At 36.5% G+C, this 23,121-nt stretch overlaps 1 protein-coding gene across 1 annotated transcript in view; it reads right to left on the bottom strand.

Annotated features, from left to right (window-relative positions):
- The window catches only part of LOC123780332 (disintegrin and metalloproteinase domain-containing protein 18-like), a 148,581-nt gene that overhangs the window by 19,179 nt on the left and 106,281 nt on the right, over window positions 1-23,121 (bottom strand). The window contains exon 17 of the mRNA XM_087856316.1: window positions 12,601-12,681. Within this exon, the coding sequence (XP_087712442.1) occupies window positions 12,601-12,681 (81 nt within the window). The remainder of the gene's footprint in view (window positions 1-12,600; window positions 12,682-23,121) is intronic.

Below are 23,121 nucleotides of genomic sequence, written 5' to 3'. Positions count from 1 at the left end.
GGACAGCCCTGGCTTCAAGGTGCTCAGGTGGTGAAGTGGAACAGAATTCCAGGTGGGACAGTGTGGTCTCAGGATCCCTGGGTTACAAAAAGAATGGGGTTGCCTGATTGTGGCAGAGTTCCCAAACATGAGAGGGGGGAATCCAGCTGAAAACAGTGAGTCTAGGCACTGACTTTGTACTTGGTGTTGCCATAAACCTCGACCTGCTGCTAGGTCCCACAACCACTCTCTAGTCAGGGGCCCAGCAAAAGGCAGAAGCCTTACAAGACCCCACTCCTTTCCCCAGGAGGAACAGCACAAGTCCACACCACAGGAGTCTGTAAAGTTTGGAGACTTGAAATGGGGTAGCGTGCCTGAGATAAAAATGCTCAGTCACAGGCTGAGTGAACACAGAGTTCTGGCAGAAACCAGGGTTGACTGCTTTTCTGTGAGGGCTCACTAAAGAGTGGGGAATGTGAACTTTCAGCTCCAGGATTAGAGATTAGGGCACTGCTGTTTTCATGCCCCTCATTGGTGCTGAAAGCCTTCCGGGAGCAAACCAGTGCCACATAGTACAATCTGGAGCCACCTACACTGACCGTGGGCCCTGGCAATGGGGGTGCAATTCCACTAGGCTAAAGACACCTGAGAATCAGTCCAATAGGCCCCTCCTCCTGAGGACCAGCAGGAAAAACTGGCTAAGACCAAGTTTACCTATCACATAGAACTACAAAACGTCAGCTCTTGGGTAAAAGAGTATATAGCATTCATGGTTTTTTCATGATTCTTGAGTCTTTCAGTTTTATTTTTTTCAGCTACTTTTAAAATTTTATCAATTCTATTTTTATTTCTTAATTTTTATTTTTATACATACTATATTTATATTATGGTTTCCTTTCCTTTTATTTTATTTTTGTATACACATAAGTTTTTATTTCTTTCCTATTTTGGGATCTAGTTTCTTTTAACAGACCAAGATACACCCAGGATCTAGTTTATTTTTTTGTTCTGTTTTACTGCTTATTCGATTTTTTCTTATTTTGTATTGTTTCTGTTCTCTTCAGGTTTGTTTTGTTTATATTTTTCTGGTTTTTGTTATTTTTGTCTTATCTCTCTCTTTCATCTATTCTTTTCTGAACAGAATGATGAGACAGACAATCTCATTCCAAAAGAAAGAACATGATGCAGTACTCACTGCCAAGTATTTAATCAGTATGGATATAAGTAAGATGTCAGAACTAGAATTCAAATCACAATTATAAAGATATTAGCTGGGCTTAAAAAAAAACATAGAAGACAGTAGAGAATCCCTTACTATAGAAATAAAAGAACTAAAATCTAATCAGGATAAAATTTAAAATGCTATTACTGAGATGCAGTCAACAATGTAGGCTCTAACTGTTAGGATAAACAAGGCAGAAGAGTGATAAAGATGACAAAATAATAGACAATAAGGAAGCTTCAAACAGAGAGAAAACAACAACTAGGTCATGACAGACTTCAAGAAATCAACAATACCATAACACAAAATAATATTCAAATAATAGGGGTCTCCAAAGAGGAAGAGAAAGACAGAGGAAAGAAGGTTTATTTGAACAAATTATAGCTGAGAACTTCCCTAGTCTGGGGAAGGAAACAGGCGTTCAAATCCAGGAACCATAGAACACCCTCCTTCAAAATCAATAAAAATAGGTCAATACCCCGACTCATAATAGTGAAACTTGCAAATTTCAGAAATAGAAAATCTGAAACAAGCACAGAAAAATAGGTCCTTAACCTACAAGGGTAGAAATATAAGACCGGCAGAAGACATGTCCACAGAGACCTGGCAGGCCAGAAAGGACTGGCATGACATATTCAATGTGCTAAATGGGAAAAATATACAACCAACAATACTTTATCCTGCAAGGCTCTCATTCAGAATAGAAGGAGAGTTAAAGAGTTTCCAAGACAAAAAAAAAAACTAAGGGAATTCATGAATGCTAAACCAGCCCTACAAGAAATATTAAAAGGGATCCTTTGAGCAAAAAGAGAGCCCAAAAGTAACAAAGACCAGAAGGGAACAAAGACAATCTACAGAAACAGTGACTTTACAGGTAATACAATAGCACTAAATTCATATCTTTCAATAATTACTCTGAATGTAAATGGACTAAATGCTCCAATCAAAAGACACAGGGAATCAGATTGGACTAAAAAACAAAACCCATCTATATGCTGTCTCCAAGAGATTCAATGTAGATCCAAAGACACCTCCAGATTGAAAAGAAGGGGTGGAGAACCATTTATCATGCCAATAGACATCAAAAGAATGCTGAAGTGGAAATCCTTATATCAGACAAACTAGATTTTAAAACAAAGACTATAATAAGAGATGAAGAAGGACACTATATCATAATTAAAAGGTCTATCCAACAAGAAGATCTAACAATTGTAAATATTTATGTCCCTAACTTAGGAGCAGCCAAAAATACAAAGCAATTAATAACAAAATTAAAGAAACACATTGATAATTACAAAATAATAGTAGGGGACTTTAACACCTGACTCACAGCAATGGACAGATCATCTAAGCAGAAGATCAACAAAGCTTTGAATGACACATGGACTAGATGGACTTCACAGATATATTCAGAGCATTTAATCTTAAAGCAACAGAATACACGTTCTCGAGTGCACATGGAACATTCTCCAGAATTGATCACATACTGGGTCACAAATCAGTTCTCAACTGGTATCAAAAGATTAAGATTATTCCATTCATATTTTAGGATCACATTGCTTTAAACTTGAACTCAATCACAAGAGAAAATTTGGAAGGAACACAAATACATGGAGATTACAGAGCATCACACTAAAGAATGAATGGGTCAACCAGGAAATTAAAGAATAATGAAAAAAAAAACACATGGAAACAAATGAAAATGAAAACACGACAGTGCAGAGCCTTTGGGATGCAGAAATGGTGGTCTTAAGAAGGAGTATATAGCAATAAAGACCTTTCTCAAGAAATAAGAAAAGTCTCAAATACACAACCTAACCTTACACCTCAAGGAAATGGAAAAACTAAACTAAATAAAGCGTAAATCCAGCAAGAGAAGAGAAATAATAAAGATTATAGCAGAAATCCATCATATAGAAATCAGAAGAAAAATAGAGCAGATCAATGAAACTAGGAGCTGGTTCTTTGAGAGAATTAATAATCTCAATAAACCCTTGGCCAAACTTACCAAAAAAGAAAAGAGAAAGGACCCAGACAAATAAATCATAAGTGAAAGAGAGATCACAACCAACACCAAAGAAATACAAACAATTACAAGAGAATATTATGAGCAATTATATGCCAACAAATTAGGCAATCTGGAAAGAATGGTTGTATCCCTAGAAACATATCAACTACCAAAACTGAAACAGAAAGAAAGAGAAAACCTGAACAGACCCATAACCAGCATAGAAATTGAAACAGTAATCAAAAATCTCCCAACAAACCACAATCCAGGACCAGATGCCCCCCAGTAGAATTCTAACAAACATTTAAAAAATCAATACCTATTCTTCTGAAGCTGTTTCAAAAAATAGAAATGGAAGGAAAACTTCCAAACTCATTCTATGAGGCCAGCATTTCCTTGATCCCCAAACCAGACAAAGACCCCACCAAAAAGGAGAATTACAGACCAATATCCCTGTTGAACATGGATGTGAAAATTCTCACCAAGATACCAGCTAATAGGATCCAACAGTACACTAAAAGGATTATTCACTATGACCTAATGGGATTTCTTCCTGGGATGCAAGGGTGGTTCAACATCCACAAATTAATCAATGTGATACATGACATTAATAAAAGAAAGGAGAAGAACCATATGATCCTCTCAATTAAGCAGAAAAAGCATTAGACAAAGTACAGCATCTTTTCTTGACAAAAACTCTCTGCAGTATAGGGATAGAGGGAACACATCTCAATATCATAAAAGCCATACATGAAAAACAGAGCTTTTCCCCTAAGGTCAGGAACATAACAGGGATGACCACGCTCAGCACTGCTGTTCTACATAGTATTGGAAGCCCAAGCTTCAGCAATCAGACAATAAAATAAAATAAAATAAATAAAATAAAATAAAATAAAATAAAATAAAATAAAATAAAATAAAATGAAAGTCAACCAAATTGGCAAAGCCACATCAAAATATCACTCTTTGTCAACAACATGATACTCTATATTGAAAACCCAAAAAGCTCCACCCCAAAATTTCTAGAACTCATACAGGAATTCAGCAAAGTGGCAGGATATAATCAATGCACAGAGGTCAGTTGCATTTCTATACACCAACAATGAGGCAGAAGAAAGAGAAATAAAGGAGTTGATCCCATATACAATTGCACCAAAAACCATGAGATATCTAGGAATAAACCTAACCAAAGAGGTAAAGCGTTTGTACTCTGAAAACTACAGAACTTTTATTAAAGAAATTGAGGAAGACACAAAGAAATGGAAAAACATTCCATAATCATGAATTGGAAGAATAAATATTGTTCAAATGTCTATACTACCCAATGCATTCTAGAGATTCAATGCAATCCGTATCAAAATATCATCAATATTTTTCACAGAGCTGGAACAAACAATTCTAAAATTTGTATAGAACCAAGAAAGACCCTGAATAGCCAGAGGAATGTTGAAAAAGAAAACCAAAGCTGGTGACATGACTATTTTGGACTTCAAGCTGTATTACAAAGCTGTAATCATCAAGACAGTATGGTACTGGCATAGAAAAAGACATATAGAGCAAAGGAAGAGAATAGAGAACTCAGAAATGGACCCTCAAACTCTATGAACAACTAATCTTCAACAAAGCAGATAGGAATAACCAATGGGAAAAAGACAGTCTCTTCCACAAACAGTGTTGGGAAAATTGGACAGCCACATGCAGAAGAATGAAAGTGGACCACTTTCTTACACCATACACAAAAATAGACTCAAAATGGATGAAATATCTAAATGTGAGACAGGAATCCATCAAAATCCAAGAGGAGGACCCAAACAACAACCTCTTTGGCCTTGGCCACAGCAACTTCATGCTAGACATGTCTTCAAAAGAAGGAAACAAAAGCAAAAATGAACTATTTGGACTTCATTAAGATAAAATGATTTTGCACAGCAAAGGAAACAGTTGACAAAACCAAAAGGCAATCTACAGAATGGGAGAAGATAGTTGCAAATGTCTTGTCAGACAAAAGGCTAGTATCTAAAATCTATAAAAAACTTATCAAAATCAAGTTTTGCAGTCAAAATAATGCAGTCAAGAAATGGGCAGTCAAGAAATGGGCAGATAATGCAGTCAAGAAATGGGCAGTGAAGATGCCCCAAAACAAATAATGCAGTCAAGAAATGGGCAGAAGACATGAGCAGACATTTCTCCAAGGAAGACTTATGAATGGCCAACAAACACATGAAAAATGTTCAGCAGCACTCAGCATCAGGGAAATACAAATCAAAACCACAATGAGATATCACCTCACACCAGTCAGAATGGCTAAAATTAACAAGTCATAAAACAACAGATTTTGGCAAGGATACAGAGAAAGGAGAACCCTCTTACACTGCAGTGGGAATGCAAGCTGGTATAGCCACTCTGGAAGACAGATTGGAGGATCCTCAAAAGTTAAAAATAGAGCTACCCTGTGACCCAGAAATTGCATTACTAGATATTTACCCCAAGGATGCAAATGTATTGATCCAAAGGAGCACTGGCACCCTAATGTTTATAGCAGCAATATCCACAATAACCAAAATATGGAAAGAGCCCAGATGTCCATCAACAGATGAATGGATAAAGAAGATGTGGAATATATACACAATGGAATATTACTCAGCCTTCAAAAAGAATGAAATCTTGCCATTTGCAATGATGTAGATGGAACTAGAGTGTTTTATGTTAGGGGAAATAAGTCAGTCAGAGAAAGCCAAATACCATATGATTTCACTCATATGTGGACTTTAAGAAACGAAACAGATGAACATAGGGGAAAGGAGGGAAAATAAGACAAGACAAAATCAGAGAGTGAGGCAAACCATAAGAGACTTTTAGCTATAGGAATCAAACTGAAGGTTATTGGAAGGGAGGTGGATGGGGGATGGGGTAACTGGGCAATGGGCATTAAGGAGGGTGCCTGATGTTATGAGCACTTGGTGTTATGTGCAACTGATAAATAACTAAACTCTACCTCTGAAACTAATACACTATATGTTAATTAAATTGATTTTAACTAATTTTTTTTAAAAAAATAGCAAAGTAGGGGCGCCTGGGTGGCACAGCGGTTAAGCGTCTGCCTTCGGCTCAGGGCGTAATCCTGGTGTTATGGGATCGAGCCCCACATCGGGCTCCTCCACTATGAGCCTGCTTCTTCCTCTCCCACCCCCCTGCTTGTGTTCCCTCTCCCGCTGGCTGGCTCTATCTCTGTCGAATAAATAAATAAAATCTTTAAAAAAAAATAGCAAAGTAATATCCTAAAAACTCTATGCGTATAAATTGTTAACCTAGGTGAAATTAACCGATTCATTGAAAGACTCAATTTATAAAAGGTCACACAAGAAGAAATAGTCTGAATAGGTCTATATCTGTTAAATAAATTAAATCAATATCCAATAACCTTCCAAAACAGAAAGCACATAGCTGTGTTCTCTAGTGAATTTGATCAAACATTTAAGAAAGGGATTATGTCAATTCTTTACAATCTCTTCCAAAAAATAGAGGGAAAAGGATCACTTCCAAATTCATTGTGAGGTCAGCATTATCCCAATACCAAAACTAGACAAAGTCATTACAAGAAAGTAGAACTATAAACAATATCACTCATAAACATAAGTGCATAAATCCTCAAAAATATTAGCAAATCAAATCAATTAACATATAAAAGAATAATATATCAGAATAAAATGGATTTTATTCCTGGTATACAAGTTGAGATTATCATTTGAAGATCAATTACTGTAATCTATCACATCAATAAGCTAAAGAAGAAAAGTCATACGATTATATCAGTAGATTCAGAAAAGAGGACTTGACCAAACACACCTCACTTATGATTAAAAACTCTCACCTGGGGTGCCTGGGTGGCTCAGTCATTAAGCATCTGCCTTCAGCTGAAGGGATCAAGACCTGCATCGGGCTCCCTGCTCAGCGGGAAGCCTGCTTCTCCCTCTCCCACTCCCCCTGCTTGTGTTCCCTCTCTCACTGTGTCTATCTCTGTCAAATAAATAAAATCTTTAAAAAACCAAAGCAAAACAAACAAAAAACCTCTCACCAATCCAGGCATAGAGGGGGAAATTCCTCAATATTAGTAGGAACAACTAGGAAAAAATTACAATTCACATCATAATAATGAGAAGAAACATACAGTAACCAATAGGTACATGAAAAGATACTCAGCATCACTGATAACCAAGGAAATGCAAATCAAAATCACAATTATATACTACCTCACACATGATAGAATGGCTATTTTACCAAAAAGATATGAAATAACAAGTGTTGGTCAAGACGAGAAGAAAAGGGAACCATTGTGCACTGTTAGTGGGGATGTAAACTGGTGAAGACACTGTGGAAAACAGCATGGCTCCTCCTCAAAAAATTAAAAATAGAACCACCATATGATCCAGTACTTCCAATTCTGGGTATTCGTAAAGAAACCAAATCACTAACTTGAAAAGATGTTTACTGCAGCATTTTTTATAGTAGTCAAGATATGGAAACAACAGAAATGTCCTTCTATGAATGAATTGATTTAAGAAGATGTGTTATGTACACACACACACAAACACACACACACACACACACGAATATTATTCGGCCATAAAAACAATGAAATCTTGTCACTTGTGGCAATATGGATAGACCTTGAGGGCATTATGCTAAGGAAAATAAGTCAGAGAAAGTTCAATATCATATGATCCCTCTTATAGGTAGACTTTTGAAAAACAAACATAATAAGTACAGAGAACAGGGGTGCCTGGGTGGCACAGCGGTTAAGCGTCTGCCTTCGGCTCAGGGCGTGATCCTGGCGATCTGGGATCGAGCCCCACATCAGGCTCTTCTGCTATGAGTCTGCTTCTTCCTCTCCCACTCCCCCTGCTTGTGTTCCCTCTCTCGCTGGCTGTCTCTATCTCTGTCAAATAAATAAATAAAATCTTAAAAAAAAATAAGTACAGAGAACAGATTGGTAGGTGCCACAGGTAAAGGGTGGGAGATGATGAGTGAAATGGGTGAAGGTTTTCAAAGATAAAAACTTCCAGTTATAAAATAAATAAATCATAAGGTTGTAATATAAGTATGATGAATATAGTTAATAATATGGTATTGAATATTTGAAAGTTACCAAGAGAGTAGATCTTAAAATTCCTCAACACACACACAAAATTGTAGCTATGCATGATGATGGATGTTAATTAGAATTATTGTGGTGACCACTTTGCAATACATACAAATATTAAATCATTATATTGTACAACTTGAACAAATATGCTGTTATTTGTCAATCATACTTCAATAAAAAAAAGAAAAAGGCAGAGAACAATTGAAGTTAAGAATACATAAAAGAATCAGGGGAAACCTAGGGAAAAAATAAAAAGTAAATAAAAGAGTAAAAAAATAGACAAGTTGAGGGAGAAAAAGAACAAGTGGAAAGAAGAGAGTAAGCCATGGGGTTCAGATAAAAAGTTAACTTATTTTGTGAGCTTTCACTTGTGTGTTGGTCATGGAAGGTCACAGATGAGAGGCTCAAACATAAATAATATGAAAGAAAATTGTGAAGAAGAGGAGAGAGGAATGTGGGAAGTGTTCCCTGAGTTTCTGTATACACACCCTTTGTTGTTTTCCAGGAAGTAAATGTTTTTATTTCTTTATTTCTTTATTTTTTATTTAGACATGTTTATTTGAATATGACCTCTTTCTAAAGTTTGAATCTATTTTTAAATATACAGATAAGAAACTGTTCTACCTTATTTAGAAATTCAAAAATTAATATGGCCTACTACATTGAAAGAATATAAAAAAAAATAATGAGAAGCTAGAAGCCTTCCTGCTAAGATCAAGAGCAAGGCAAGGATATTTACTCTTACTATTTTTCTCTTTTCAACATTATACTAGAATTTCAAGGTAATGCAATAAGAACAGGAAATAAAAGATATAAAATTTGGAAAGAAAGAAAAAAATATTTTGTTCTCAGATGACATGATTGTGTAAATAATCCCAAAGGATCAACAAAAGAGCTATAAGAACTAGTAAATGATTATGTAAGGTAGCATAAGAAAGGTTAATATATAAAAGTCAATTGCTTACATATATATAACAATAAACAATTGAAATTTGAAATTAAAAATAATACCATTTACATTAACATCAAAAAATAATTGGTTATGAATTTACAAGACCTGTATTAGGAGAACTGCAAAAGTGTAATGTAACAAACTCAAAGATCTACGTAAATGGAAAGATATTCCATGTATATGGATATGAAGATTCAATATTGTCAAGATGTCATTTCTTCCCCACTTGATTTATACATTAAATACAATCCCAATCAAAATTCCATTTGGTTATTTTGTGGATACTGACAAACTGATTTGGCAAACTTATGTTTATATGGAAAGGCCAGAATAGCCAACATAATACTGAAGAACAAAAAAGGATCACTTCGACTACCTGACACGTATACTTATTTTAGAGCTAAAATAATCAAAACAGTGTGGTATTGGCAAAGAAACAGATAAACAGATTGATGGAATGAAATAGAGAAATCAGAATTAAATCCACATAAATATAGTCAACTGGTCTTCAGTAACGGAGCAAAGGCAGGCAGTTCAATGGAGAAAAATCCTTTTAAATGGTGATGGAAATGTACATGCAAAAAATTAATACTTATGCCTTTCATAAAAATTAGCTCAAAATGGATCATAGAACTAAATGTAAAATACAAAACTATAAAACCTGTAGAAGATAACACGGGAGAATATCTTGGTGACCTTGGATTTGGAGATAACTTTTTAGATAAACATCAAAAGCATGTTGTATGAAAGAAAGACATGGAATTGAATATCAAAACCTTTGTCTTTAACAATGGGGATCAGATTCAGGAATGTCCACAACATATAGTCAATCAATAACTAAAATTTTCAATATAATCTGTTGTTTTTTTCTTAACTTCTTGACATATTTAGATCATTAATAAAGTGATAAATTGCTAGGAAGTCTAATTTAAAGAAAAGTACATACCCAAAAGAGTTGGAAACTTATCGTTTCACAAAAATCTGCACATGGATATTTCAGTAGTTATATTTATAACTGCAAAAGTTTGAAAGCAACCAATATGTCTTTCAGTGGTGAATAAATAAATAAACTGTGGTAAATCCAGACATCAGACATGAAGGAAATTTAAGCGTATGTTACTACGTGAATGAAACCACTCTGAAAAGGCTATATACTGTATGATCCCAATTATATAACATTCTGGAAAAGGCACAACTATGCCGACAGTAAAAACATAACTGGTTGGTGTAGGTTGGGGCTGGGGGAGGCTTAAAGAAGGATAGCACAGAGGATTTTTTGGCCAGTAAAATTCTCTTATGGTATTATAATAATGGATACATGTTATTTTACATTCATCCAAAACCATAACATGTACAACACAAAGAATGAAGCCTAACGTAAACTATCAATAGTTTGGGTGATTATGATATGTCAATGTATGTTCATCAATTGTAACAAATGTACACCTTTGATGCAGAATGTTGACATTGGGGGAGGCTATGCATGAAGGGAAAGAGATGTATGGGAAAATTCTATATTTTTCCCTCAAGATTCCCCATGAACCTAAAACTGCTCTAAAAAAAGTCTTATTAATAAAAAAAAGTGTATCAGAAATGAAAAAAGAATATTACAATGACTGCCAGTACTTCAGAATAAAGTTTCTAAACAACTACATGCTCATAAAATTGAATTAAAATTGCAAATTATAGAGTTACAAGTCAGCTCTGTCAACTGTAAATAATAGAGTTGTTTATCTGTTGAGATGTCATTGGAAAGTAAACACAGCTTCTCCTAGATTCACTTACATTTTACTTGACATTTTAATTCTAATTTTGAAATTAACAAGCATAGACAAAATCTTAAAACAAATACAGAAGTTTACTCTTCTTTACTTACTTTATTTATGTCATATTTCATAGTGAAAAATTTTATTAAAAAATCCAAAAATCTAAGTAAAATAAAAATGAAAACTAAATGATAGTATATGAAGAAAACAAATATGTATCTAATAAAACAGTATAAATAATCTGTAATCTATAAATTTGTTTGAGATTTAATAAAAATCATTTGGATTGAAGACCTAAAAATTAAACAAAGGAAAGCGAAAGATCAGGCCAATAATTGTAACTATAGAAAGTAAAAAACAAAACATGAAAATGTAGTTATCCTCTTTGTTAACAGCCTTTAGAAAATTAAAGACAATGCAAGAGGTATTTTATATATTCTAAATCCAATCAATTTAAAAATTATAAAATTAAATACCGATAAATATGGTAAATCTGGAATAATTCTTATCATGTTGACTGCACCTTGCACTGATTTTCTTTGAGGAAAAATAATTTTAAAAGGACCAAACTATAAATTTGAAGATGTAAAAATTAAATACAAATGTAACATCAAATTTATATTAGCAGATTAAGATAGATGAGCAGTTGAGAAGAAATAAAAAATGTTTGGATAGGTTATATTTTGTATTAGAAACCTCTTCATAGGAACAATCAGAAAATTCATGTCAACAGGTTTTTTAAGTATACTCTTTATAAAATATTATATAGCCATAAATTTTAATTATTAAGAAAATGAGGGAGAACAAAATATATTCATAATTACAAGTAAAACGCAGATTTATTTGCATAACACAAGAATAAATGTTTTTCATTTAAACATGTTATTAATTCATAAGTTGTGGATGTTCACAATAAATTCAACACATATAGTACAATTTGTTTAACAGTGTTTGAATTAGCTCCACTGATATTTTTTTCCTATTTATTTATTATTATTGTTATGTTCAGTTAGCCAACATATAGTACATAATTAGTTTTTGATGTAGTGTTCAACGATTCATTACTTGCGTATAACACCTAGTGCTCATCAGAACATGTGCCCTCCTTAATACCCATCACCTGATTACCCCAACCCCCTGCCCCTCTCCCTTCTGTAACCTTCAGTTTTTTTCCTAGAGTCCAGAGTCTCTCATGGTTTGCCTCCCTCTCTGATTTCTTCCCATTCAGTTTTCCCTCCCTTCCCCTATGATCCTCTGCTCTATTCCTTATGTTCCACATATGAGTGAAACCATATGATAATTATCTTTCTCTGCTTGATTTATTTCACTTAGCATAACCTTCTCCAGTTCCATCCATGCAAATGGTAGATATTTATCACCCCACTGATTTTCTTTATACTGGTTAACTATTTCCAGGCAAGGTCAGTTTAAAAGTAACTAGACTCTCAATTCTCCCAAGTAAGATAAACTTTTATTTTGAATTACCCACAAAAATAACATTTAATTTAGAACTATAAAAAGAAAAGTTACCCCATTTCCTCTGCATTTTGTAGCAACATTACATTTGTTTTCCACCAAATGAACTTCTTTGCAGGTTTTGTTTATACAATACTAAAATAAAACAAAGATATTTCATAATCACTCACACATTTGATGTAATATGAAAAAAAATAATTATTTGTTATATACACGTAAGAGATGCTCAAGTTGAGACATTTTATTCCATATTACTCTGATTCTGGTACAAAGATTCTAGCATTCCAATACAAAATCTAAACAATAATCAATTAAAGAAAAATAACTGAGGGTGTTTGCCTTGACATATGTTTTGTAATAATGTAATATAATTTGGGTTTTGACACTTAGAATTTGGAATTGAAATTTTCTATATTATGTTAAAGTTCTGTTATGAATAATTGGTTAGATTAATAATGATTTGTCTCCTCAAAAATTGGAACATAATTAATTTTGTTTGGGTTTCAAATATAAGTTAATATTTTGGATCATAAATTATCATGAACCTTTGTTAAAATATTGATAAGAATAATTTGTCAAGAGAAATATTTTAACTTCATTTGTATCCATTGTAAAATACTTGTTACATCAAAATGGGTAATCCAGGGGTAATTAGTCACTTGGATATGTAACTTTTGCTTCATTTACCTTTTTATATTTTGTTAACTAGCCTCCTGGCTTATGTTCTTTTGTTTTATTTTAAAAGGAGCATAAATTAGGATGCCTGGGTGGCTCAGTTGGTTAAGCATCTGCCTTCAGCTCAGGTCATGATCCTGGGGTCCTGGGATCGAGCCCCACATGGGGCTCCTTGCTCAACAAGGAGCCTGCTTCTTTCTCTCCCTCTGCCTGCCCCTCCCCCTGCATGTGCTCTCTCTCTCTGTCAAATAAATAAATAAAACCTTTAAAAAATAAAAAAAATAAAAAGAATCTTAAATTATAAGTAATACATTGAAAGTATGAAGATAATAAGAATAAAAATTGGCTTTTTGCAATTATTTCCTGAAAATTAACTTACACCCAATACATAAATAATGTTGCATTTGCCAGCCTACATTTGCTTCCTCTTTTCAACATTAATATTGGAAATTCTAGCCAAAACAATTAAGTGATAAAAATAAGAGGCATACAAATTATAGAGAAAGAAGTAAAATTATCTCTGTTTGCAGATGACATAATCTTATGTATAGAAAACCCTGAAGACTCCACACACAAAAAAAGACTTTCAGACTAATCTGCAGGGGCACCTGGGTGTCTCAGTTGTTAAACATCTGCCTTCGGCTCAGGTCATGATCCCAGGGTTCTGGGATTGAGCCTCCCATCGGGCTCCCTGCTAGGCGGGAAGCCTGCTTCTCCCTCTCCCACTCTCCCTGCTTGTGTTCCCTCTCTTGCTGCCTCTCTCTCTGTCAAATAAATAAAATCTTTAAAAAAAAAAAAAACTAATCGGCAAATTCAGTAAAGTCACAGAATAAAATATTAACATACAAAGAAATCAAACTCATTTCTTTACACCAGCAATAAACATAATGAAAAACTTAGGAAAACAATTCAGTTTTAATGACAGTATTAACTATTATTAACCAACTGAACTTAACTAAACAAGAAGTGATGTGTACACTGAAAATTATAAAGGAATGCTGAAAAAAAATTAAAGATATAGAAGGATACCCTGTGTTTATGGACGGAAAAACATAATATTGTTAAGATGCTAATATTATCCAAAGCAATCTACAAATTCAATGCAGTCTCTGTTAAAATTCCAAAGACACTTTTTCAGAAATAGAAAACCCATCCTAAAATGGAATTTCAAGGGACTTCAAATAGCTAAAACAGCCTTTAAAAAGAACAAAGTGGGAGAAATCACACTTCTTGATATCACAACTTTCTACAAAGCTACAGCAATGAAAACAAAGCTACAAAGCTATACCAATGAAAAATTGGTATAAATTCAGAAATGTTGATGAATGGAATATATTAGACAGCCAAGAAATAAATCCTTGTATATATGGTCAAATGATTTTGCTGCCAAGACCATTCAATGGCAAAGGACAATCTTTTCAACAAATGATCCTGGAAAATTGGATATCCTTATGCAAAATAATGAAATTAGATCCTTATCTTACACCATATACAAAAATTAACTCAAAAGGATTCAATACCTAAAGAGCTAAATGATAAAACTCAGAAGACATAGAGAAAAGCTTCATAATATTAATCTGGAAATGCTTTTTTGGATATAATACCCAAATGGCAGGGAACAAAAGAGAAAACAGATACATTGGACTTCATCAAAATTAAAAGGACTTTTGTATGTCAAAGGACACTATCAAGAGATTGAAAAGGCAATCCACAGAATGGGATAAAATATTTAAAAATCATTACCTGGTAAGGGATTGGTATCCAAAGTATATATAAGATTCCTTAAACTCAACAACAGCAAACACCAATACCAAATTAAAAATGGGCAGAAGACATAAATAGACATTTTTCCAAAGAAGATATAGAGATAGCCAACAAGCTTGTGAAAAAAAAGTTCTACATCACTAATCATTCAGAAAATGAAATTAAAAACACAATATCACTTCATGCCTGTAGGGATGGTTATTATCCAAACAAAAACAAAACAAAACAAAGTAAGTGTTAGTAAAGAAGTAGACAAACTGGAACCCTTGTGAATTACTAGTGGGAATGTAAAATTGTGCAGCTACCATGAAAACCAGAATGGCCATTTCTCAAAAAAATAAACATAGAATCAGAATATGATCCAGCAAATTCACGTTTAGGTATATACCCAAAGAATTAAAAGGCAGGGACTTGAAAAGATGTTTGTACACCAAATGCTGTTCATAGCAGCATTATTCACAATAACCAAAAGATAGAAACAACCTAAATGTTCATTGATGGATAAATCAATAAACAAAAAGTGGTATATACAAATGATGGAATATTATTCAACCTTTAAAAGAGTGCAATTCTTAGTTTGGAAAGATAGCAGAGTAGAAGGACCCTGAGCTCACCTTGTCCCATAATCTCAACTAAATATGGTCCACATGCAAGTCAACAAAATGGAGAGTGATGGGAGGACTGACAGAACAAACTCCACAACTGAATATAGAGAAGAAGTTGCATCTGAATGGTCAGGAAAGTCACAAAGGCATAGGGAGGCTGCTTGCAGGAGGGAGAGAGCTGAGCATTTAGAAAGGACAGAGAAACAGGCCCTCACACCAGGGACCTCAAATGGTGATGACTGATTCCCATAATGTTTGGCTTTAGAAACCAGAGGGGCTGATAGGGCGCTTGGCTGGCTCAATCTGTAGAGCACATGACTCTTGATCTCTGGGTTGTAAATCTGAGCCCCATGTTGGGTGTAAAGATTACTTAAAAATTAAATCTTGAGGCACCAGTATGGCTCAGTCAGTAGTCATCTAACTCTTGATTTCAGCTCAGGTCATGTTCTCAGGGTTGTGAGATTGATCCCTGAGATTGGCTCCATGCTCAGTGTAGAGCCTGCTTGAGATTCTATCTCTCCCTTTGCCCCTCCCCCTGCTCACTCTCACTCTCAAATAAATAAATAAATATTTAAAAAATAAAATACAATCTTTAAAAAGAAAGAGGGGCTGAATTTTGTGAGTTTATAAAACCAGTAGTATTTGAAGCCTGGAGATTTAAAAGTCTGCTGCTTCAGCACTGGCCATCCCAGGAAGGCGAGTGATAGCTGGATCACTGCCTTTAAAGAGATAGCAGCCCACAGAGAAGCAACATAAAAATGACAGTGTACACAACTCTGGGGGAAAACAGGAGACAGATCTATTTATACTGATTTCAGAGTGTGTTGGATGACTTCTCTGAAAATGAAGGAGCTGGAAGACACCATTTTCCTCCCCAGCCCCACAGCATAAACACAGAGCCACCTGCAGGAGAACGGACTACACAGACACTTGCTACCTAACCTTCTTTCCAGTGAGCTACACCCATGAGTTTTCCTAAGGACTAGCCCACTCCAAACCTGCTAGGCTTGGCCCTGGCCTCAGGGCAAATTTTGTCAAGACTATGCATGTGCCCCAACTAGCATCGGTGCACAGCTGCTTACAAGTGAAAACCCATAAGGTAGCAGGAGATTTTTCAACAGAAATTTTGCAAGTCAGAAGAAAGTAGCATGATATATTCAAAGTGTTGAATGGGAAAAATCTACAAACAAGAATACTCTATCCAGCAATGCTATCATTCAAATAGAAGGAGAGATGAAGAGTTTCCCAGACAAACAAAAACTAGAGGAATTCATGACCACTAAACCAACTCTGCAAGAAATGTTAAAGGGGAACACAGGAGGGGTTCCGGTTCCAAGATGGCAGAGGAGCAGAAGACCTAAAGTCCGTCTGGTCCCAGGAATTCAGCTAGAGAGCTACCAAACCATTCTGAATACATATGAATGCAACTGGAGAATGAAGAAAAGAGAAGCAGAAACTCTATGAACAGAAAAGCGACCACTTTCTGCAAGGAGGAGAAAAGATGGCGGAGGAGTAGGAGACCCTTTCTCAGCTGGTCCCCTGAGTCGAGCTGGATATGTACCAGATCATCCTGAACACCCAAAAATCAGCCTGAGACGCAGGAAGATACATCTGGATCTCTACAAAAGAACATCTCCAGTGGTAAATATTAAGTTACAAAGCAGGGAGCTGTGAATCTGCACACAGATATTGGAAGATGAACGGAAGGGAGAAGGAGCCGACACACTCGGGCGCCAGGAAGCAGTAGCCTCCTGTACTGGGGAGTGGGCCAGACTTGCGGACCGGCACCCTCGAGAGAGCAGACTGAGACCGTGAGCCTGGGAATGCGTGTGAGCAGACTGAAAATCGGAGCTCCAGAGCGCTCACTGGAACCAGACTAAAACCAGGAGCTCGGGAGTGCCTGTGCAAACAGACTGAAAACCAGAGCTCCAGAGTGCTCACTGGAACCAGACTGATACCGGGAGCTCGGGAGCATGTGTGACCAGACTGAAAACCAGCGCTCCGGAGCACGCGTGAACCATACTGAAACAGGGAGCTCGGAAGTGCGCGCAGGAACCAGGGGCCATTGGCGGTGTTAGAAGCACAAAGGACAGAGACGGGCCAGGCCTGAAAGTGAGGTCTGGGAGAGCAGCTGTGGGTGTACAACCTGGGACACTGCAGGGTTTTTAGCAGCACCAACAGAAATAGAGTTAAAGTGGCCAAGAGAGCTCAGTGGAGAGCGGACTGCGATCTGTCTGTTCTGAGACAGAGGCTAGGATACAGCCACTGCTACTCTGACTCTCAGAAGAGTCACAGAAAACCACCAGGGAAAGCCGCCAGAGAACAAAAGCCCAGAAATACCAGCTCACATTGTGCCCATCCCCATACCCCCTTGCAGGGGATAGGGCAACTTGATCCAAACAGGGTTGCCTGAGTATCAGCACAGCAGGCCCCTCCCCCAGAAGGCAGGCTGAAAAATCAAGACCCCCACATCCCTAAGGACCTATAAAACAAGTGCACACTGCCTGGGTCCTGGTCAATAATTTGGGCTCTGGGCATCCCCGCAAACTCTCCTCATCAGAATGACGAGGAGGAGAAATCCCCCCAGCAAATAAAAGATAGACTGTGGCCTCTGCCACAGAACTGATGGATATGGATATAACCGAATTGTCAGAAATGGAGTTCAGAGTAACAATGGTCAAGATGATGTGTAGGCTGGAAAAAATATTAAGGAAAATATTAACAAGAATATAGAATCTATAAGGGCAGAAATGAGAGAGAATCTGGCAGAAATTAAAGATGCTATGAATCAAATGCAGTCTAAACTAGATGCTCTGATGGCCAGGGTAAATGAGGCAGAAAACCAATTACTGAATTGGAGGATGGGATGGTAGAAGAGAAAGTTAAAACAGAAACTTGGCTCAAAAAAATACAATCTCAAGAATGTAGATTACGGGAGATTACTGACTCAATGAAATGTTCCAATGTCAGAATCATCTGCATCCCAAAAGGTGTGGAGAAAAACAGAGGTCTAGAAGAGATATCTGAACAAATTGTAGCTGAGAAGTTCCCTAATCTGGCAAAGGAAACAAGCATTCGTGTCCAAGAAGCAGAGAGGACCCCTCCCAAGGTCAATGAGAACAGACCTACACCATGTCACATCATAGTGCAATTCACAAATATTAGATCCAAGGATACAGTATTGAAAGTGGCCAGGAGGGAAGAAAATCCTTACGTACAGAGGGGAAAATATCAGAATAACGTCAGACCTGTCTACAGAGACCTGGCAAGCTAGGAATTGTTGGCAGGGTATTTTCAAAGCTCAATCTGAGAAGAACATGCAGCCAAGGATCCTTTATCCAGCAAGATGTCATTCAGAATTGATGGAGAGATAAGGACCTTCCAAGATTGGCAGAAACTGAAGGAATTCATAACCACCAAACCAGCCCTACATGAGATATTAAGGGGGGTTCTATAAAAGTAAAAAGGCCCCAAGAGTGATACAGAACAGAAATTTACAATCTATAGAAACAAAGACTTCACAGGCAACATGACATCATTAAAAACATATCTCTCAATAATCACTCTCAATGTGAATGGCCTAAATGCTCCCATAAAACACCACAGGGTTGCAGATTGCAAAAAAGACATGACCCATCCATACGCTATCTTAAAGAGACTCATTTTGAACCTAAAGATACATCCAGACTGAAAGTGAAGGGATGGAGAACCATTTTTCATGCCAACAGACCTCAAAAGAAAGCTGGGGTAGCAATTCTCATATCAGACAGATTAGATTTTAAACTACAGACTGTAGTTAGAGATACAGAAGGACACTATATTATTTTTAAAGGATGTATCCAACAAGTGGATACGAAAATTATAAATATCTACGCCCCCAATAGGGGAGCAGCTAGATACACAAGCCAAGTCTTAACCAGAAAAGAGAGACATATAGATAATAATACATTAATAGTAGGGGACCTCAACACTCCACTCTCAGCAATAGACAGATCACCTAAGCAGAAAATAAACAAAGAAGCAAGAGCTTTGAATGATATACTGGACCAGATGGACCTCATAGATATATACAGAACACTACACTCCAGAACAATAGAATACTCATTCTTTTCGAATGCACATGGAGCTTTCTTCAGAATAGACCATATACTGGGTCACAAAACAGACCTCAACTGATACCAAAAGACTGAGATTATTCCCTGCATATTCTCAGACCACAATGCTTTGAAACTGGAACTCAATCACAAGGAAAAATTTGGAAGAAACTCAAACACTTGGAAACTAAGAACCATCCTGCTTAGGAATGATTGGGTAAACCAGGGAATTAAAGAAGAACATAAGCAATTTATGGAAACTAATGAGAATGAAAACACATCAGTCCAAAACCTATGGGACACTGCAAAGGCAGTCCTAAGGGGAAAATACATAGCCATCCAAGCCTCACTCAAAAGAATAGAGAAATCTAAAATGCACTTTTTATATTCTCACCTCAAGAAGCTGGAGCTGGAACAGAAGAACAGGACTAACTCACACCGAGAAGGCAGGTGATCAAGATTAGAGCAGAGATCAATGAATTAGAAACCAGGAACACAGTAGAGCAGATCAACAGAACTAGAAACTGGTTCTTTGAAAGAATAAATAAGATTGATAAGCCACGGGCCAGACTTATCCAAAAGAATAGAGAAAGGGCCCAAATTAATAAAATTATGAATGAAAGGGGAGAGATCACAACCAACACCAATGAAATAGGAAGGATCATTAGAAACTTTTATCAACAGCTTTATGCCAATAAATTAAACAACCTGGAAGAAATGGATGCCTTCATGGAAACCTATAAATGACCAAGACTGAAACAGGAAGAATTTGATTATTTAAACAGACCGATTAATTATGAAGAGATTGAAGCAGTGATCAAAAACCTCCCCCAAAACAAGAGTCCAGGGCCTGATGGATTCCCCGGGAATTCTACCAAACATTCAAAGAAGAAATAATACATATTCTCCTGAAGCTGTTTCAAAAAATAGAAACAGAAGGAAAACTACCAAACTCATTCTATGAGGCCAGTATTACCTTGATCCCCAAACCAGGCAAAGACCCCATCAAAAAGGAGAATTACAGACCAATATCCCTGATGAATATGGATGCCAAAATTCTCAACAAGATTCTAGCTAATAGGATCCAACAGTACATTAAAAGGATTATCCATCATGACCAAGTGGGATTCATCCCTGGGATGCAAGGGTGGTTCAACATTCTCAAATCGATCAGTGTGATAGATCATATCAACAAGAAAAGAGTCAAGAACCATATGATCCTCTCAACTGATGCAGAAAAAGCATTTGACAAAATACAGCATCCTTTCCTGATTAAAACACTTCAGAGGGTAGGAATAGAGGGTACATTCCTCAATCTCATAAAAACCATCTATGAAAAGCCTACAGCAAATATCATTCTCAACGGGGAAAAGTAGGAAGCCTTTCCCTTAAGATCAGGAACACGACAAGGATGCCCACTCTCATCATTATTATTCAACATAGTACTAGAAGTCCTTGCAACAGCAATCAGACAACAAAAAGGGATAAAAGGTATCCAAATTGGCAAAGAAGAAGTCAAACCGTCTCTCTTCGCAGATGACATGATACTCTATATGGAGAACCCAAAAGACTCCATCCCCAAACTACTAGAACTTATAGAGCAATTCAGTAATGTGGTGGGATACAAAATCAATGCTTAGAAAACAGTTGTATTTCTATACACGAGCAATGAGACTGAAGAAAGAGAAATTAGGGTATCCATTCCATTTACAATAGCACCAAAAACCATACGTTTTCTCAGAATTAACTTAACCAGAGACATAAAGGATCTGTATTCTAGAAACTACAAATCACTCTGGAAAGACATTGAAGAAGACACAAAAAAAATGGAAAAATATTCCATGCTCATGGATCAGAAGAATAAACATAGTAAAATGTCTATGCTACCCAGAGCAATCTACACTTTCAATGCCATCCCAATCAAAATACCAATGACATTTTTCAAGGAACTGGTACAAATGGCCCTAAAATTTACGTGGAACCAGAAAAGGCCCCGAATCGCCAAGGAATTGTTGAAAATGAAAAACAAAGCTGGGGGTACCATGTTGCCGATTTCAAGCTATACTACAAAGCTGTGATCACAAAGACAGGATGGTACTGGCACAAAAATGGACACATAGACCAACAGAACAGAATAGAGAACCCAGAAATGGACCCTCGGCTCTTTGGGCAACTAATCTTTGACAAAGCAGGAAAAAACATCCAGTGGAATTTTTTCCAGTCTCTTCAATAAATGGTGCTGGGGAAATTGGAAAGCTACATGCAAAAGAATGAAACTTGACCACTCTCTCACACCATACACAAAGATAAACTCCAAATGGATGAAAGACCTCAGTGTGAGACAGGAATCCATCAAAATCCTAGAGGAGAATATAGGCTGTAACCTCTTTGACATTGGCCACAGCAACTTTTTTCATGACACATCTCCAAAGGCAAGAGAAACAAAAGAAAAAGTGAACTTGTGGGACTTCATCAATATAAAAAAGCTTCTGCACAGCCGAGGAAACAGTCAAAAAAACTTAGAGGCAGCCCACGGAATGGGAGAAGATATTTGCAAATGACACTACAGATAAAAGGCTGGTATCAAAGATCTACAAAGATCTCCTCACCTCAATACATGTGAAACAAATAATCAAATCAAAAAAATGGGCAGAAGATATGAACAGACATTTTTCCAATGAAGACATACAAATGGCTAACAGACACATGAAAAAATGTTCAGCATCTAGCCATCAGGGAAATTCAAATCAAAACCACATTGAGATACCACCTCACGCCAGTTAGAATGGCAAAAATTGACAAGGCAAGAAACAACAAATGTTGGAGAGGATGTGAAGAAAGGGGATCCGTCTTACACTGTTGGTTTGAATGCAAGTTGGTACCACCACTTTGGAAAACAGTGTGGAGGTCCCTTAAAAAGTTAAAAATAGAGCTACCCTATGATCCAGCAATTGCACTACTGGGTATTTACCCCAAAGATACAGATGTAGTGAAGAGAAGGGCCATATGCATCCCCGTGTTCATAGCAGCATTGTCCACAATAGCTGAATTGTGGAAGGAGCCGAGATGCCCTTCAACAGATGAATGGACAAAGAAGATATGGTCCATATATACAATGGAGTATTACTCAGCCATCAGAAAGGACTACTACCCAACATCTGCAGCAACATGGACGGGACTGGAGGAGACTATGCTAAGTGAAATAAGTCAAGCGGAGAAAGACAATTATGATATGGTTTCACTCATTTATTGAACATAAGAAATAGGAAGACTGGTAGGAGAAGGATGGGAAGAATGAAGGGGGATAAACAGAAGGGGGAATGAACCATGAGAGACTGTGGACTCTGGGAAAAAAACTGAGGGCTTCAGAGGGGAGGGGGTTGGGGGATTGGGATAGGCCAGTGATAGATATTAAGGAGGGCACATATTGCATGGTG

Source organism: Ursus americanus, chromosome 27 (genome assembly GCF_024610735.1).
Source record: "Ursus americanus isolate L20-20 chromosome 27, mUrsAme1.1.p, whole genome shotgun sequence".
In the NCBI taxonomy this organism is placed as follows: domain Eukaryota; kingdom Metazoa; phylum Chordata; class Mammalia; order Carnivora; family Ursidae; genus Ursus; species Ursus americanus.
The sequence above is the reverse complement of the archived record's forward strand: the minus strand, read 5'-3'. Positions and strand labels throughout refer to the sequence as shown.